Below are 18,584 nucleotides of genomic sequence, written 5' to 3' on the forward strand. Positions count from 1 at the left end.
GTCAGGAAAAGGCAGCTGCCTTTGAGCCAGTCGTCTGCCCTGGGTGAGCGTGACCTCACTCTCCCAGCCCCCACCACCTTCTCCATTTCAACACTTGCTCCTAGGAGCTGGTCCTGACCCTTAACATTCTAGCCCAGCTCTGTAAGTCTCCAACTGGGGAAACCAAGGCAAGTTCTGCCCTGGATCATCAGACTGCCAGAAGAGGACCCTCCTGCTCATTGATTCTGCCATGTTCAACAAGTCCTTTAGGCCCCCACCCCCAGCTTCAGTTCCCAGGCCCGTACGGCTTCATGCTGAAGAAGTCCTTGATGCCCTCGGAGGAGACAGGACTGGGGCCTTTATTCTTCTCTGCCACTGACTTGTCCTTGGTCCAGGTGAGATGCACCTTCTCTGGGTCTGTTTCTCCCTCCCCCTCGGGCTCTTCCCCTGGAGACGGCGAGCTGCTGGGGCAGCTGGGAGCACTCTGGTCATGGATCAGCTGCACCTGAAGGAGAGGGATTGTTCAGCCAAAGGCTCTGCTCCAGCTTGCCAGAGCCAAACCATCCCAGCCACTCACCTCCTCCTCTGGCTTCTCCTCACTATCGCCAGCTGTCTCGTCGGGAACATTGAGGCGGAGCCGAGTGTTAGCAGGATTCTTCCTCCGAATGGAGCCCCGAGACTCATCTGTGATGCTCTGGATCTGGGGAGTGACATAGGTTGATGCCAGCTCTGCTGGGGGTCACCACCCACACCCTGCCAAGAGCCATTACTACAACTGACGCTCATCCAGATTATGTGCTCCCGAGTGGCGCACACTGCAAACGCTACCGCGCCTCAAGACCAAACACCTAGGCATGGCTGACCTGGCCTCTGGTCTCCAGAGCTCCGACCTTCCTGCCACCAACAACCGCAGGCTAACACCTGGCACAGCAAGGCCAGCACTCTGGTCCCACGTCACTCTGGCTGCCCAACACACGCCAGCGCATGCACACATCAGCGCATGCCATTTCTTATCACTATCAGCCTGGGTGACACCCCCATCCTTCAAGGGCCCATCGCTTGCTTCCCTAAGCACCTATCAGCCATGTTCTGAGAAGCACATTCTCTTACCTGGAAGACCCATAATCATGGCTCTTCCCCCTAGCCTACAGGACCTGCCACTCATTCCCCGAAAAAGCTCACGCCCACTTCTAGGCGCTCCTCTGTCCACAGCCCTGGGCACCCATCCCTCACTTCCCCCAGGGACTCCACTCCCTGGGGTGGCTCTTTTATCCATACTCCAAAAGACCAGTGACTGAAACCTAAGAGATCTTACCCCATGGGGTACTCAGCACAACTGCTCCCGACAGCCCTTCACTCACTCATCCCCTCGGAGGCTTGCCCCCGACTCCTACCCAGCATCCATGTTAAATATCCATCTGTTTCCCCACCCCGAGAGTCTGTTACATGAACCTTGTCTCCCACACTGGCAGCCCACACCCCTGAGAACTCGTCATCCATACATATTTAGCATCCATTCTTCTCCCTCGGGCCTAGAAGTCTCCTACAGAGGAGCAAGTCTGTCTTGATGCCAAAGTCCCTGTGAGGGGGCTGGGAAGATGCAGCAAGACAGACACACGTGGTCCCACCGCAGGGGAGCCGCGTGTCAGGAGGTGGTGGCAGATAAGGGTTACTAAAGGTGAAGATAGTGGTGCTGATGGCCGGGGAACCAAACCAGAACCTGTACAGACCCACGGTCTGAGAGCCCCACCAGGGGACCCTTACCTCCCGCTCCCGCTCATTCTTGGTTAGGTGCATCTGCTTGAGGATCTGAGAGCGTTGCTCCATTACCAGTGTCTTCTCATACGTGTATGCCGAGATGTCGCTCTCATGCTGTGAGCAGGAGGGAAGTGGGAGCTTGAACCTGGGGAGCCCTCCCTCCCACCAGTCTGCACCTGCCCATCACATGCCCTAGCATCAAGACTGGAGAAGGCAAGGGACTGCGCTCATAGGGCCAAGGCCTGGGAAGGCAGGCAGCTAGTTCCCTGTGCACCCAGTGCAGAACCAAAGATGTGAATGGTGAAGCCGTGAGTGAGCGGCTTGATTAATCACCTGAGTGAATGAAGAAGGGAAGACGTTTGTGAAAAGAGCAAGGGTGGATGGACACATGCCTGTGAATGGGGTGCTAAGTGTACAGCTACATGGGTAGGTTAATCACCACGGCAGGAGGCATGGATCCACTGGGGAGGTAGAGAGAGGAGTGGAGACCCTCCAGGAGCAGGCCTGGCAGCGGCCTGCCTGGGTTTGAACCCTGACTCTGCCGCTCACTGTGCTGTGCAGTCTATTACTGAACCTTTGTGTGTCTCGGCATTCTAGTTGGGAATGAAAAGGTCTAACGCATGTATCTCACTGGAGGCCGGGAGAGTCCCTACAGCAGTCCGCCACAGAGTGAGCACTTTCCCACAGGGCGGCCACTCTGTGAGAGAAGAGGCTAAGGGGTGGTCACAGTGTCCTCTGTCCTCGGCTGATGGGTATTGGGGGAGCCCTGATTGGTGCTGGGGCCAAGAGGAAAGAACCACAGGAGGGACTTGAAGAACTTGAGGCTCTTCTGGGACTCACCATCTCCACCACCTCCACCTCTGCCGTAATGCGTAAGTGATACAGAAACGTGGTCAGGTCTTTCTTCATCTGGATGCTGTTGTCGTCCATCTGAGCCACAGTAAAGATCCGCATCTTACATTTCCTCCAGACCTGCAAGGATCAAAGGCAATCCAGCCAGGTTCAGCCAGAAGCTGTGAGAAGATCCATGGCCAAAGACCCTTCCTACAGGCTCTTGGCACCCAGTCCCTATCTGCAGACTCTCCTGCTCAGGTCTGGGGCACCTTCACTAAGGGGCCACTCCCTGTATTACGTGCCCCCTCCTTTGCAGCAGATGCATCGGGGTGACGCATCGGTTCCCCAACACCCCTGATAAGGGAGATGATCAGAGCCCCCAGGAAGGAAAAGCATGGACGCTGGGCAGAGCCCTGAGCTTCCCCACGGACATGCCTGCAGGCACACACGCCCTCCCCACACCGCAGACATGCGTGTACACGTGTACACGAACCTTGTGATGGCGCAGCAGGAAGGGCAATAGCATGAGCATGCCCCCATCGTGCACGATCCACCACACATCGATGCTGCCCTCGGAGAAGCGCTCAGGGTTCCCAGGAAACATGGACACATTCTTGGTGACAAGGAGGGCCAGGTGGCCAGCTGTGGTTTCCCGGACCAGTTCTTGGAAAGGCCAAAAAAAAAGGACCAGAGGGCAACAGTGACCAATCCTCCTGGTGCCGAGGGAAAGCCACAAAGCCTCCTGGCACCAGCACCCACCACACTCCTGACCTTGACCTTGGATCTAGTGCTGTGGACTCCAGCATCTACCTGGGCCTCATTGCCTACTGACTATTTGGCTGTAAGAAAGTACTCCAGTCTCTCCTGGCCTCAGTTCTCCCATCTGTTAAATGGCAATGATACCCCTGTTCTTTTTCCTCTCCTGTGTGCATATATGTGAGGGCTGTATGTTCATGTGAGCACACATGTGTAGACGTGGATGGAAGCAGACATCAGCCTCAGGCATCCTTCCCTGTTCCTCAAGAGCCGTCACCTTGTTGGGGTTTTTCATTTGGGGTTTTTCATTTGCTGCTGTCTGCTTGTTTGTTGGAGATGGGACTCTGCCTGACCCGACTGGGCTAGAGCTCACAGACTACGCTAGACTTCCAGGCAGCTGAATCCCAGGAAATTCTTGTCTCTGCCTCCCCAACACCGGAGACTTCTGGATTCAGGATCAAACTCTGGTCTTCACACTTTCGTGGTAAGCAGTTTACTAACTGGGCGCTCTCCCCTTCCTATGCCTCTGATTATTAAGAACCCATCAGAAGCCAAGCAGTTGTGGCCCATGTCTTTAATCCCAGCACTCAGAAGGCAGAAGCAGGCAGATCTCTCTCTGAGTTGGAGGCCAGCCTGGTCTACAGAGTGAGTCCCAGAATAACCAGAGATACACAGAGAAGCCCTGTCTTAAAAACAAAACAAAACAAAACAAAACAAAACAAAAAAACAACAAAACACACCATGGGTGGCCTCTGGCTGTTTTAAACACGACCTCCCAGCTGTGTGACCCAGGCAAATTTCTTAATGTCGCTCTGTCTCAGTGTTACACCAATGTGCAGACAGTAGTGCCTAATGCTCAGGGTCATGAGAGCATTAGAAAAGTCGCGACTTGCCTGGCACACAAAATGATAGTTGGACACATCTGTGAAAGACCAGAGCCAAGATGCAGATCCCGACCACAATGACTCTAAGGCTACTGCCCTCAGCCCACCCTGTCCTGCCCGGTCTTCCTCCCAGGGCCTGACATAGACGCTAACGTGGTACCACCTGCATGTACTGAGCCCACACCCATGCTGTACTCAGGAACCCTCAGAAGCAGAGCAGCCCACGGGCGGCCCTGAGCCCCTGAGCCCCTGAGCCCCCCCCCCCCCCGCATCAGTACCGATGAAGTTCCTCCATGTCTGGTGATCCTCCTTCTGCCGCCAGTTGCGAGGCCAGCCTACTAGCACAGTGTTGTGTTTCAGCCCGCCGAGGCCCCCAGACTGGATCAGGTGGGACACTCCATCACGCAGATTAGAGGAGATCACCACCTGGCAGAAGCCCTTCACCTTCTCAGCCTCCATCAGGCGCCTGATAGACTGTGGGGAAGGCGTGCATAGGTGAGGGCCAGCCTCAGACAGCCTGGGCTGAGGCTCACAGCCTCCCTTCCGTCTTTTCATCTGCCCTCCCTCTCTCTGCGTCTGTCCCATCTTCCTGAACCTCGGCCGTGATCTTACCTGACTCCAGGACCCACACCGACACCTTGTCTCCTACGGTTCCTGTTCCTGCTCATCGCCAGTGACCCACCCCACCTCCGTACACCCTGCTGTTGCTCTGACACGCTCTCCACTGCCATCCCACGTGCTCCTGACCCATCGTCCATTATAACCTGCCTCCCGTGACTCCAAGGCCATCCTCCCAGAGACCAGCCTCCACCTAGACCACAGTTTAGCCAGGCTGTTCTGCATTTCTGCATGGCCACACAATGTAATGATTTATTTTAACAAAAACGATAGAGCATTTTCTGTGCGCATTTAATCTGCACTGGGGAAGGGTTCTCACTGTTCCCATTTTATCAATGAGGAAATCGAGGCTCAGAGAAATTAAGACTTGCGTAAGGGCAGTCTGCTAATGTAAGTGACGATTCAGGAGCCAGGAGGCTCATTTCAGCCGCTCTGCCCTCAACCACTGACCTGATGTCTAACTAATTCCATCTCTGCCACCTCCCGGCTGTGGCCTCATGCAAGTCACCTAACCTCTACTCTTATCGTCCGGTGGGGGAGGGGGGCAGCTCCACTTAGGAATCAGGAGGCTTACACAGCTTGATTCATGAAAGGGCTCAGGACACTGCCCTGTATCATAGCCCTAATGTGTCATACTGCCCTGTCCTTATTAACCCAGAACAGCACTCAACAGTGCCAAATGGGGTTGGAACCTTCCTGTGTGGCCTGTGGCTAGCACTTGGTCCCGCTCTTCCTATGCCTAGCCTAATGCCTGGTACCCAGCATGCTCTCCCTATGCCTAGCCTAATGCCTGATACCCAGCATGCTCTCCCTATGCCTAGCCTAATGCCTGGTACCCAGCATGCTCTCTGCCAGACCACGTAGAGTTTTCCTGACCAGCTGGGGCCTCCAGCTCTGAGTCTTGATAGATTGGTGTGAGCGGCTCAGTGAGGCAGAAACAGCAACTGTCACAGGCCATTAGGGGTGCCCCTCCCCATCTCACCTTGCATCCCTGGATCCCCCTTTCTCTCTCTACTCCCAGCTGCAGCCCTGGGGGAAGACAGGCCTGAGTCGCAGGTAGAACCCATTTCCTCCTCTACCCACTGGGTTCGAGGCACATACACTTCTCATACAGTTCATGCCCACCTGGCTGCCCCATTCACAGTGGCTCTGCATGCTCCTTTGTGGATGTGACAAAAGCAGGTGACCCAGAGCCAGAGGCATGTGCGAATCCTGGCTAGACTTCCAGCCAGCTTTGTGATTTCAGAAACCTGCCAGCCCATGCTGGGCCTTGACTTCCTCCTAGAAGATCTTTGAATTTGTTTTTGTTTTGTTTAATTTTTTTGTTTGGTTTTTTTTTTTTTTTTTTTGGCTTGGATTTTAAAACACCTTGAAAGATTTAAAAGAGTTCCCCTTCCAGAAGGAAGAGAGTAGTTTCTACCTCAGGGTAACCTGACCTCTAAGCCTCAGTTTCCTTATCCATAAAATGGGCCCTTCTGGCTCTGTCAGCCTTTGGTTTTGTAGGTTAAATGTGGAGGTCAGAAGTCAATATCAACTGTCTTAAGCCACTCTCCAGCTTACTTTTTTTGAGGTGCTCATTAAACATGGAGCTCACCGACTGAGTAGCCTTGCTGTCCAATGAGCTCCAGGGATCCTCTTGTCTCCACCCCCTACCCTCAGTGCTAGAGCTACAGACCCGCATCCCAGTGCCTGCTTTTACAAAGATTCTCTTGCTTTTTACAGCAAGTGCTTCATCCTCTGAGCTATCTCCCCAGCCTCTGTGGGTAGAATTGACAGGCACTCGCTCACCCTCTGACCCTCAGGCTCCCCTTCTAAGGAGAAGACACACTCCCGAGAGCCCTGACACCCCAGAGCTGTATGGAAAGGCAAGCACAGTAAGGCAAAGACCGCCTTTCGCCTTTCGACCCGACTGCCCACCCTGCCCGGCCTCCGCTCACCTCCTCTGCCCGCTGAGCCTGAGGGTGGTTGTCCAGAAAGGTGCCCTCCAGGACAGAGCCCACAATGGTCAGGCCCTTCCCTGCCTTGAGCTGGGAGGTCAAGGAGAGCAGCTGGGGGTGCACCACATTCTGATCCTGGTCCACACGCACCAGCACCAGCAGCTGGGGCCTGAAGAGGATGCAGGTTCATGTGACCCACCTCCCACCCCCCACCCGCCCGCCCGTCCACCACATGAGTCACATCTGTTTACCCGTTTGTCTCCTGTGCCCCCACACCTGGGCCCCATCCACCGCAACCTGCTGGGCCACAGCAACCATTTCCTTGAGCAGCAAACCCTCCAGCCGTGGCCCACCCCTCTCTATCCATCCAGCCACCCACCCATCTCTCCATCTCTCATTCATCCATCCAGCCAGCCACCCACTCATCCGTTTCACCCTTCAGTCATTCAGCCGAATCCAGATGAATTCACCTACCAGGCCTTATTCACTCAGTCACCCACATACCCACCCACCCGCTATCCATTCACACATCCATCTATTCACCCAGACAGGCTTCCATATGTGTAGATGCTTATCCATCTACCCGTCACTTCTTCACGCACTCAGCCTGGCATTGCTCCCACTCTCCATCACTTTCATAGTATCCACCAAGTACCGCTTCTGGGCTGGACCCTATGCTGACCGCGGGAGAATTTACAGACAGTGCCAAGCCCAATATCTGGGAGTCCCAGGTTAGTAATGTGTCCACAATTCTGACTTCCAACCTGACCCTTGGTGGAACCAGGGGGGGACAGATGTCAAGCTGGGTGTGTACAGTAGCCACTTAGGAAGTACCCGACCTAAGGGCAGAAGGGGAAGAGTCTAGAAGCCCCAGGGCCCCTCATGTTCAGTTGTCAATAATTTGAAGACTCCTGCAAGACCCTGTCACTTTCAAAGTAAGAGAGCAGGCTTCAGAAGTATTGTCTTTCTGCTTCTCTGTGTGAATTTCCACAGATCTGTGGGCTGGCAGTACCCCCAGGGCCAGGAAGGGAGTTGCCCATACAACATGAGTTTAGGAAGTTTTTTTCACAAGTAATGGAATGATCAAATAGACAAACGTGGTGGATAGATCTGGAGAACAAATGTCCAGGACTAGGTTCATCATAGTGCTGTAGGGGGCTCAGGCGAGACAGGGCTAGAGAGAGGCACCGCTCAGCCAGAGGCAGAGGGATAGATCGGACCCCTGCTCCCCTGCTATCCCCCCCCCCCGTCCCCCCATTCCCCCTGCCGCTCCCCGTCCCCCCGTCTCCCCCGTCCCCCCCAGGCACCCTCACAGCTCACCTCCAGTTCTTGGTGTGCGGAGGTCCTTCCTCCAGGCGCAGGAGAGCGTAGCGAGCAGCGCTGAGAGACAGGCCTCGGATCCCATCGCCCCACTCCTTCTCTGCCCTGGGGACCGGGGGGGCGGGGGGTCACACGAGTCCAGGAAACCAGAAGTGGTAGATGAAGACATCCCACACATCTGGTTGTCCCGGGGCACAGCCATCTCTCCCATGTTGCTCTCCTTCTGACTTAGTCAAAGAAATCACTCCTAAATCTAGATGCTCCCTTGCCTGTCTCTCAAGGCGCCATCAGCCTCCTCTCTAAACCTACTCCATAGGGCACCTTCCTTGCACTCCAGCCTTGGACCGTCACTCAGCCAGCCCTCACCCTGCCCATCCTCAGCTTCCCTGGCCTCCTCCCAGCACTTACCCCCGGTACTCGATGTATTTATAGATGAGGCCGGCGATGAGCATAGCTACCAGGGCATAGTACCAGGAGCAAATGAACATGAGGGCCAGGCAGAGGCTCATGCCCAGGAAGGAGAGAGTCCTGGAAAATGAAAAGAACCCAGTCCCTGAGCCCTTTGCAGGGCTGGTGGTGACACCTGGGCTCGGGCAGCAAGAGCAAGGTGGCAGGCAAGGCCTGGGCAAGACATGGGCATCTAGATCTACATGCCACACTGGTGCCACCCTGAGCACCGTACAGACTTTCTAAATAAACAAGTAGTCATACACAAGACACTGATCCATGTCCCACCCGACTCCAGAGTCACTACCCCATCTAGGCTCTGTCCTTAGACCCTGCCAGATCCCTCCAGGAATGTCAGTTCATATGGTTTCTGAGACAGAGGTCCGTGGACACACTGGAAGCAGGACCTTCTAGAAAGAGGCCAGCAGCAAGAGAAGGAGCCTTAAGACTGAAAGCATGTGGCTTCCATGAAAGTCCATTATCCTGCCAGGCAGTGGTGGTGCACACCTTTAATCCCAGCACTCTGGATGCAGAGGCAGGCAGATCTCCATGAGTTTGAGGCCAACCTGGTCCACAGAGAGAGAGTTCTGGGACAGCCAGGGCTACACAGAGAAACCCTGTCTTAAAAAAAAGAAAGACTATTGTCTCATAGTCTTACGGGTGACCATGGGTCAGTCACTTGCTGTGAATTCAACTTTCCCACTGTGGAGCGAGCATAGTTCTTCCTGTCAGAGAAGAAAAGCCACAGGCTAACACGGTAAGGAGATCTTAGCCCCCTCCAAAAGAGAATCCTCTCTGCATCACCTGCCAACAAGCTCACCAGAAACCTAGGAGGGAGCATGGCTATTGTGCCCATTTCCCAGATGAGGAAATTGAGGTTCAAAGAGGCTCTATCATCAGTCCAAGCTTTCACTGGCAGGAAGTGCAGAGTCAAGCTGTGAATTTGAGTCCAGCTGACTCTGACCTCCATGCTACTGTGTAAGAGGTTGAGCACTGTGGGAGGAGTGGTCACTGGGCCGTTTCTGGCTGTGTCCCATTACTGCTTGTAACCATAAGACCCTCCCTCCGATCTTCCTTGAGCTGTCTGTAGAGGAGGGGACACTGCTCAGACCTCAGATCTAACCTGGGGCTCAGGAGAGGTGAGAAATGGCTGTGGAAAGGGTGGGGAAACGGGCACCCACCAGTGGTAATATCGAAAGCGTGGCCTCCAGTTGGGTGTCCTCAGCAGTGTCTGGACCGCACAAGCCAAGTTCACAAACATGTAACACATGAGGAAGAACCTGGAATGCAAAAGACTCGGGTGAGGCGGACACAGGACACTGTGAAGACAGAGAAACTGGGGCTTGAAGAAGAAAACAGGACTCGGAGGAAAGAGGCAAGGAGGAAAGGAGAGGGTCGGGTCATGCCGACAAACCAAACCTCACAGCACAGCCTGCTGTGTGTAAGGCTGAATCTATACGACAGAGGGTGGGCTTCTGCGGCCGCTGGGGAACCTCCTGGGGTTGTCAAGGTGGTGGTGGAGGGACCCAGGAAGAGAGGCTCATGGGGCCAAAGGATGGGCCCCAGGCCTAGCACGCACATGGAAAGGATGGGGGCGACCTCGTCCAGGGAGGCGATGAGGATGCCAATCTCACAGATGCAGGCAGTCAGCAGCAACGCCCAGGTTGGCTCTCCATTGGCTTTGCCATGGCCAAAGACCTGGGAACAGAGCAGCCATCATGGTAGACTGAAGCCTTCAGTCTTGGGAATCAGGGGAACAGAGGCAGGACCCATCTAACCAGTGAGGGGGTATCTGCATCCTCCAGGGAACCCAAGGGAACGGCAGGCTCTCTCTGTCTCACCCCCCCCCCACTGCCATCGTCGTGGGATGACGCTGAAATGACCCCCAGAGGGACAGAGGCTCCTGAGGGACAGGCAACATGTGTCTGTATGCTCAATAGGTTTTTTTCTTAAGAATCACAGAAAAAGCCAGCTTTTCCTAGCCCTGTTGCTGGCTCTCTGAGTCCCCAACTGCCCTGAGGCTGGAGAAGAGCCATCTCTTCTTCCTCTACAAGCAGATAGTATTCAGAGATGGCACAGATCACAGGCCAAATCCCAAATAAGGTCCCTTGTTTTTTAGCGCAGCTGTGGGGCACAGTACCTAGGAGGGAGCTCAAGACTGGCGGTGACCCTGGTGTAGTGTCTCCTGGGCAGGGACCCAGATGACTGATCTGTTGTGTGGGGTGGCTCTGCCACACTGACCTGCAGGAAGGGCACTATGCCATCCCGAGAGATGGCTTGGAGCAGGCGTGGGGCCCCTGTGAGGCTCTGTAGTCCAGCCCCACAGGTGGAGAAGAAAGAGCCGATGACAATGACCCAAGGAGATGGCCAGGCCAGGGTGCCCACCACCAGGTTGCCATTCACAGCTTCCCCGAACCTGGAGAGAGACAATGAGGGGTCAGAGACATTGGGTGAGCAATGCTACCACCGACAGTGTGCCCAGAAAGATGCTGACTGCAGGGCCTGTCTTCTGTGTGACCCTGAGCACATCACTGACCCTCTGCTGTGAGCTGCGCATCTTCATGCGCCTACTTCACACACATGGTGAGGGAATAGAGACGCAATGCGAAAACTCCATAGGACAGGGCATAAATATGATCTTAATAAACAGTCCATTGTTAACATGGTGATCCTGAGAAAATTAATTGGCTCAATGGGGCTGCAGCATCTCCATGTGAAAAATGGGGGCCCGGGCTTCAGTATGCGCTGGTGGTATAAGAATAAACGGGAAAGGGTCTGCAAGATAGCTTAGGAGGGAAGGGCGCTTGTCACATCCCGTGACCCACAGGGTAAAGCGACAGAACCGACTCTCACAGTTCTCTTCTGACATCCATATGGACACTAATGGCACAGATATGCACATGTGCAAATACACACACAGATACATACATACAATAAATTAATGTTTTAAAAAATAGAAAAGAATCAGGCCAGGCAGGGCGGCATACACCTTTAATCCTAGCACTCGGGAGGCAGAGGCAGGCAGATCTGAGTTCAAAGCCAGACTGGTCTACAGAGTGAATTCCAGGACAGCCAGAACTACAAACAAAAGCCCTGCCTCAAAAAAACAAACAAAACAAAGTATTTTGTATCCGTGCCACGGCTTTAAAACAGTGTGGTCGCTCGCATGTGTGCTTGCATGTGTCTGCAATCTGAGCCACGTGAAGCTAGGCAGGAGAACTCCTTCAACCCAAGAGTTCCAGAGCAGCCTGAGCGGTGCGGCAAGACCTCACCTCCATAAAGAGGGATGAGGCAGAGTAGATGGATCAGATGTTGTTTGTTTTTTGTTTTGTTTTGTTTGTTTGGGGGGTTTTGGTGTTTTGGTTTGTTAGTTTGTTTTTTGAGACAGGGTTTCTCTGTGTAACAGCCCTAACTGTCCTGGAACTCACTTTGTAGACCAGGCTGACCTCGAACTCCCAAAGATAAGCCTGCCTCTGTCTCCAAGTGCTGGCATTAAAGGCGTGTGCCGGATGGATTAGCTGTTAAGAGCACTGGTCACTGCTCCAGAGGACCTGGTTCAGTTCCCAGCACTCATATGACAGTTCACAACCTGCCTGAACTCCAGTCCCAGAGGATCCAGCACTCACTCTGACCTCCATGGACACCAGACATGTATGCAGTGCATAGACATACATGCAGGTAAACACTCATACACATAAAATAAAAACAAGTATTCTTAAAAAGGTGAGAGAGAGACAGAGAGAGAAAGGGGGAAGAGAGGGAAGGTGGAGAAGGAGGGAAGGTGGAGCTGCTGCTTAGCAGCTGGAATCCTGTCCCTGGAGATGTGCTCAGGGGATATTGCTGAGCCATGACTGAGGGACTGCTGGACTGGCGGCACTCTCAAGAGAGGTCTGTGATGAAATGAGATGCATGGAGGTCAAACGACTCTAAAATAACATCACAGAAGCAAATTTTCACTTGATTGGGCCATACCCCCACCAAAAGACCTTGCAGTGGACTCCATTTCTTAAAACAAAATCAAGCTTTAATTTCCTTGTGCAAAAGCCAGGCAACCAACCTGACTCCAGTCCAGGCCCCCATCCTGACTCCAGCCCAGGCCCCTACCCTGACTGCAGCCTAGTTCCCCATCCTGACTCCAGCCCAGGCCCCTACCCTGACTGCAGCCCAGTTCCCCATCCTGACTCCAGCCCAGCCTCACAACCCCATTGCATTGCCACAAAAAAAAAAAAAAAAACAAAAAACAAAGTACTAATGTGAGTCCCTTCCCCCCACCTCTGGTCCTTGTGTGTTCACATGCTCTCCAGAAGCGAGGGACCAGGGCGCTAAACCCAGTACAGCTTTAAGTATGCACACGGACATGCATAACACGTTTCTCCTCTTCACCCTGGAAAATGTCCCTACTGCCTGTAATGCCCTCCCTTCCTAGCTGCATCAGTTGTTCCTTTCCAACACTGAAAGCGTAAAGGAAAATAAAACTTTAAAAAGGAGCCAGTGAGATAACTCGGGGCTAAAAGTGCCTGTCCTTCAAACACGGACCCTTGCAAGGCAGTCTCATGAGAGGTCTGTGGTTAAATGAGACTCGTGCACATCAAGCTGCTTTAAAACGTGTGCCATGGCACACACACACACCTTCAAACACATGCACACCCTCTCCCTTTTACACACACGCGCATACACACACACACACACACACACACTGCCAATAAAAATAATTTATTTTTTGAGACAAGGTCTCTTTACACAACCTTGGCTGGCCTGGAACTCACTATGTAGACCAGGCTGGCCTTGAACTCACAAAGGTCTGCCTGCCTCTGCCTCTGGAGTGCTAGGGCTAAAGGTGTACACCATCATCACGGCTGGCAATAAATAAAAACTTTAGTGAAACTGGGAAGGAAAACTGAGGCAAGCATCACTCAGAATCTGTGTGGGGTGGGTTCCTGTTCCCAAGATGCCTATTTCTGTGGTGGTCAGATCTACAGGTGACAAAGTATCCACCGGCAGGCACACACTTCCCTGAAGACTCAGAATCGCGTCTGATGACTTACAACTCCTAACACACTGGAAGTGTTGTGGACCTGGATGTCACAGTGTGTTGTTTAGGGATCAGTGACCAGGGCAAGTCTACACTGGCTGATCTTCCAGAGGACCCAGGTTCAATCCCTAGCACCCACATGGTGGTTCACAACTGACTGTGACTCCAGTTCCAGGGTACCTGACACCCTCATGCAGCAAAACCCTGATGCACATTATTATTAATGATAATAATAGTTTACACAAGCTGAGCTTTAGTCTAATGCTTTGGGCCTGTGGCTGGTGCAGGACAGATTACAATGTACAGAAGCCCCTTCCAGCTTTTCCCCGGATGTCTGCTGAAGTCCTTCAAATGCTAGATGAAGAGCTGAGGTGAGGGGACCCTGGTGATCTCTGGGAGGTCTATGACTAAAGGAGATAAATGGGCCAGGTGTGGTGGTACTGCCTTTAATCCTGGCACTTGTGAGGCAGAGGCAAGTGATCTCTGTGAGTTCAAGGTCAGCCTGATCTACAAAGCAAGTTCTAGAATAGCCAGAACTATACAGAGAAGAAACCCTGTCTTGAAAAACCAAAAAAAAAAAAAAAAAAAAGGAAGTCAAACTACCTTAAAACTAGCAGTAATATATTTATTAATGTGTTTGCTTGACCGGGTCACACTGAACCCCCTGTGCTCTCTGTAGCCCTGTACAAAAATCTGTGTTGCTCTTTGCTTCCCTCAGAACCTTCAAGGCAGTGAACAATACACAGGGGTGTTAGGTGAATGAATGAATGAATGAATGAATGAATAGATCTTAAATAAATATATCATTATCCCAAACCAAAGGAGACATCTGTGGAGCTTCTTAAGTTCCAGTGACAAGAAAGATAAACTATTCAATAAGAAGAAAATGAGTAGACCAACTATTGTGGTCTTCTACCCACTGGCCCCTTGCTCAGGTCCCTGCCGCCCTGCCAGGTCTTCCTGAGCCTGCCCCTCCCCCGGGACAAGACCCACCCCCATTCCTTCACTTACTTGTCCCGCAGGACGACCCCCTCAATGCAGGCCCCGAACAGAACAACAGAGCTGATGTCTAAGATAGATAGAGAATAAAGGAGAATCCCTAGCAAGGTGGTGCCCCACCCACCCATCCTGAGCCACCAGAGAAGGTGGCAGCCTCCATACCTCCCGCAGTCCGCCCCCCACACCCAGCTATGTAGGATACAGACGGCAGAGGTGGTGGCAATGGCCAGGATGGTTCCGGTAGGGATGGACTTCTGGGCATCCCGCAGGTCTCCAGACCGGTTGGACCCAGCCATGATCCCTGTAGGCAGAAGAGCAGTTCAGAGAGAAGCCGGGGCCAGTGAGGAAAGGACACAACATATTGGAGTTGGGAGCCTGGTAGATTCCTTCCTCTCTCCCATAGGGCCCGAACAATTGCCTACTGCTTAGGTGGCAGGGAGAGCCTCTTGCCCTGCCCCCCTGCTCCCGGGCACGGGCCTTCCCCGCAGCTGCCCCTCACCTGTGACCGAGGGGAAGTAGATGCCAACAAGCAAAGTGAAATACGAGGCCATGTCGCTGAAGACATAGGGGCGGTCCATGTCGACAGGGCTGCCGTCTGCCAGGCCCACCGAGGGCATCCCGCTCCTCTCCACAATCACCCCCTTGGTCAGGTAGGAACTCCACAGGTTCTCTGTGGGAAGATGAGGCACTCAGGGAGACGACGACCGGAAGTTGGGGGCCAGAGTTTAGACCAGGAGGGGTAGGGAGCAGGAAGGTAAGACCAACCAGATCTCGTTCCCACAACCGGCCCTTCCCTCACACCACTTTCCGAGCTCCTACATGTCGCCAGGGTGGGGGCACAGATTTCAAAGCTGAGTGGGACTGAATCCCTGCCCTTAAACAGCCCAATCTAGTGGGACAGACACAGAAAATCTTCTCCAAGACTGACTCCATACGTCCCCAGTTGACCTCATCAGCCCTCAAGCCCCAGCTTGTCCCTGCATCTCTCATCTTGGTAATGGCACTAGCATCAATCAATTCAAACACCCTGGCGTTGCTGTCAACTGCTCCTGTTCCCTTCCCCTGCTTCAAAGCATCTCGACTTCTGCTCGTCACCACTCATTAATATTTCTCAAACAAGCTTTTCTTCCCCCTCCAGGGCTCCTCCACCTTGCACCAGTGGCAGCTGGGGTAGATGACTCCGCTACAGGGGCTATCAAACAGCACCTCAGGGTGTTAGACAGAAGCCTGGCATCTACACGTTAAACGTGAGCGGCCGCCCTCAAGTTTTCCTCGTGTCTTATGTGCATGGGTATTGTGTCTGCATGCATGTCTGTGAACCTCATATGTGCCTTGTGCCTGCAGAGACCAGAAGGCTTCAGATCCCCTGAAATTGGAGTTACAGATGGTTGTGATGGGTGCAGGAATCAAACCTGGGTCCTCTGGTTCTCTTAACCCCTGAGCCATCTATCTAGCCCCAATCCCTCTAGTTTTGATGACCAAAAAAAAAAAAAAAAAAAAAAAAAAAAAAAAAAAAAAAAAAACATCTCCAGGGACCAGCAAGATCTCTTAGTCAGTGAAGGCACCTGCTGCCAAACCTGATAATCTGGGCTCAAACCCGGAGAGCCACATGGTGGAAGGAGAGAACAGAGAACAGACCCCAGCAAGATGTCCCTATGACCTCTATATGTACATGACATGTGTGTACATATACATATAAGCACACAAAATAAAGTGTGAACGTATATGTGTGTGCATGTGGATGGGTTGACCACCTCCAGGGCAGAAGAACAGCTCTAGTTAAAAAACCCTACTCCACTGCCACTGAAACCATCCCTGTTTCTCAGAAGAGAACTCGTTCTCTTGGGCTCATAGCATCTGCCTCCTTCTGCACCCCTGCCTTCAGGATGTAACCCAAACTCTGCAGCAAGGCTTCTAGGGCCTGCAACAGTCTGACCTGTGCCATCTTCTCTAGCATCATTCCGTGTCATCTTTTCCTTGTACATTGCCCCCAAGTCACATCAAATGATTTGCGATCCAAATGATTCTCACGGCCACACACATTAAACAGGCTGTGCTTCGCTCTGTAATTCCCGTCTTCCCCTATACAACTGACAGTCTCTTGCTTGTCCTCCAAAGCCTCCCTTGGCAAGTGCAGGAAGCCTTGTTCTTGACATCTGATATATATGGATGCTGTGTCTCCTCGTGGTTCTCTGTTCACTGAACACACATCTCTATGGATCAGAATCTATTTAATGCATCTATCTGTCACTAAAATCCCTAAGGCTGAGTACTGAGACTCGTGTATGCTGTGGTCCCAGTGCTTTAGCACGGTTGTTAAGTACTTAGTAGGCAGAGAACACTTATCAGACTGGCTTTCTTTTCAATAACAATGAAGTGCATTCCACTCCTTCACCTCTCCCTCTCCATAATGCTTAGGACGGAACATGGCCTACACAAGATGCCCAATTAAAGCTCACTGAATTGACTGAAACCCAAGGAATGCCCCTAATCCTGACAACTTAACCCATAATCTCCAAGGCACTCCATGGACGCCAGCCCTTTCCCTTCCCCCAACCTTTGATGAGGCCACTGGCAGCACCAGGAATGCCTTGGATCTCGGTGACATTGTTTCGGGTGAAGTACTCATCACAGGTAGCGTTGAGGAAGCGGGAGGAACAGAAAAGGCCCCAGAGCTGTGTGGTCACTGTCTCATTTCCTTCCCAAGCCAGTTTGGCACAGACATCAAAGCCATGGCGAGACAGTGTGCGGTTCCCCAGGAGGCAGATCCTAGGGAGAGAAGCAAGCAAGGGAGGTGGGAAGAACAAGACCGCTCCCTGGTTTCACAGTAGAATCACTGGGAGTTTTAAAGACACAGATTTTTGGGCCCCACATCCAGAGATTCTGGTTCTGTCTGGAGCACGCCATTGGAGTTTCTATAGTTTCCCAAGCGAGTCTAGCATGCAGACAAGGTAGAGTACAAGCTTGTTGGTGCTATTGTGCTCAGCACCATGGACAGCAGCCGCAGCGCCCTGTAATCTGCCACTGAGATAGAGGGAACTCTGTACCAGAGGAGCAAGAGAACCAAAGGGGACCTGAACCCTGGGTTCTCTCTTCTGGGTTCTTTTCCACCCTGGGGAAGGTGCCAAAAACTAAGATTGTCCATTCCAGGAGGCTGACCCATCCAGAAGCTTCCCCACCTCACAGAGTGTGTTCCTTTTCCAGCAGCAAGCAGTTGACACACTCAAGAGAACCTCTTCCCACCTCCAAAAATGTTATCCCATCCTGAATGAACTTGACCTAAATGGGAAACATTTACCCTGCAGGGATGTTGCTCACAACCCACACACTCCAGTTCTGAGAGGTAAAGAGAGAGGGACCTGGCAGAGATTCTTACTATGCTGACCTGAGCTGGGTCGGGGAGGGCCACAATATTGTAGACTCAGAAAGACAGCACTCACGGGAAATTGGGTGGGTCGAAGGCAGACTTGATGACCCCTGCATAGATGGCCAGGATGGAGAGGATGACACAACCCAGAAAGACCAAGGCAAACTTGTTGACGTACTTGACACCCACAAAGACCACAGTGGCCATGCAGGTAAGCACACAGGTGCCGTACACCCGCATATTATTCAGCATGGCCGCTGCCTCCCCACTGGCATCTTCTGCCTTGAAGATGGCCATGGCTGGGAAGAGATAAGCCTGCAGGAAAGGAGCAAAGCAAGTCAGACAGATGACCCAGGAAAGGCCAGCTGAGACTCACCCCAGGGGAATGATCTCCAAGATGGGAAGTGATATCCATCAACAATGCCCTGGCTAAAGATGGTATGGGCTCTTTTGCAATGTCTATGAAGCAGCCAATACAAATAGCACTCAAAGATGTTGGGGAAGGTTCTTCACTGCTATTATTTATTACAGCTATTAATCATAGTTATTACTTTTATTATTTATGATATAAAGGTGGAAAATAGATGTTTATCCCTAGAGGGTATTGTATTTCTACTTAAACTACAAAGCTACTTAAAAGGATGGCATGGGGT

At 52.5% G+C, this 18,584-nt stretch overlaps 1 protein-coding gene across 3 annotated transcripts in view; it reads right to left on the bottom strand.

Annotated features, from left to right (window-relative positions):
• The window catches only part of Slc12a5 (solute carrier family 12 member 5), a 36,685-nt gene that overhangs the window by 686 nt on the left and 17,415 nt on the right, over positions 1-18,584 (bottom strand). For all 3 annotated transcript variants that reach the window (XM_038330263.1, XM_038330264.1, XM_038330265.1), the window contains exons 7-23: positions 18,005-18,246; positions 17,122-17,333; positions 15,064-15,234; positions 14,767-14,865; positions 14,577-14,634; positions 10,775-10,949; positions 10,113-10,231; positions 9,715-9,813; positions 8,495-8,614; positions 8,087-8,191; positions 6,767-6,935; positions 4,490-4,685; positions 3,065-3,234; positions 2,578-2,709; positions 1,744-1,851; positions 557-679; positions 285-484 (exon numbers count right to left, since the gene is read on the bottom strand). In XM_038330263.1, the coding sequence (XP_038186191.1) occupies positions 285-484; positions 557-679; positions 1,744-1,851; positions 2,578-2,709; positions 3,065-3,234; positions 4,490-4,685; positions 6,767-6,935; positions 8,087-8,191; positions 8,495-8,614; positions 9,715-9,813; positions 10,113-10,231; positions 10,775-10,949; positions 14,577-14,634; positions 14,767-14,865; positions 15,064-15,234; positions 17,122-17,333; positions 18,005-18,246 (2,498 nt within the window). The remainder of the gene's footprint in view (positions 1-284; positions 485-556; positions 680-1,743; positions 1,852-2,577; positions 2,710-3,064; positions 3,235-4,489; positions 4,686-6,766; positions 6,936-8,086; positions 8,192-8,494; positions 8,615-9,714; positions 9,814-10,112; positions 10,232-10,774; positions 10,950-14,576; positions 14,635-14,766; positions 14,866-15,063; positions 15,235-17,121; positions 17,334-18,004; positions 18,247-18,584) is intronic.

This window comes from Arvicola amphibius, chromosome 5 (genome assembly GCF_903992535.2).
Source record: "Arvicola amphibius chromosome 5, mArvAmp1.2, whole genome shotgun sequence".
NCBI lineage: Eukaryota > Metazoa > Chordata > Mammalia > Rodentia > Cricetidae > Arvicola > Arvicola amphibius.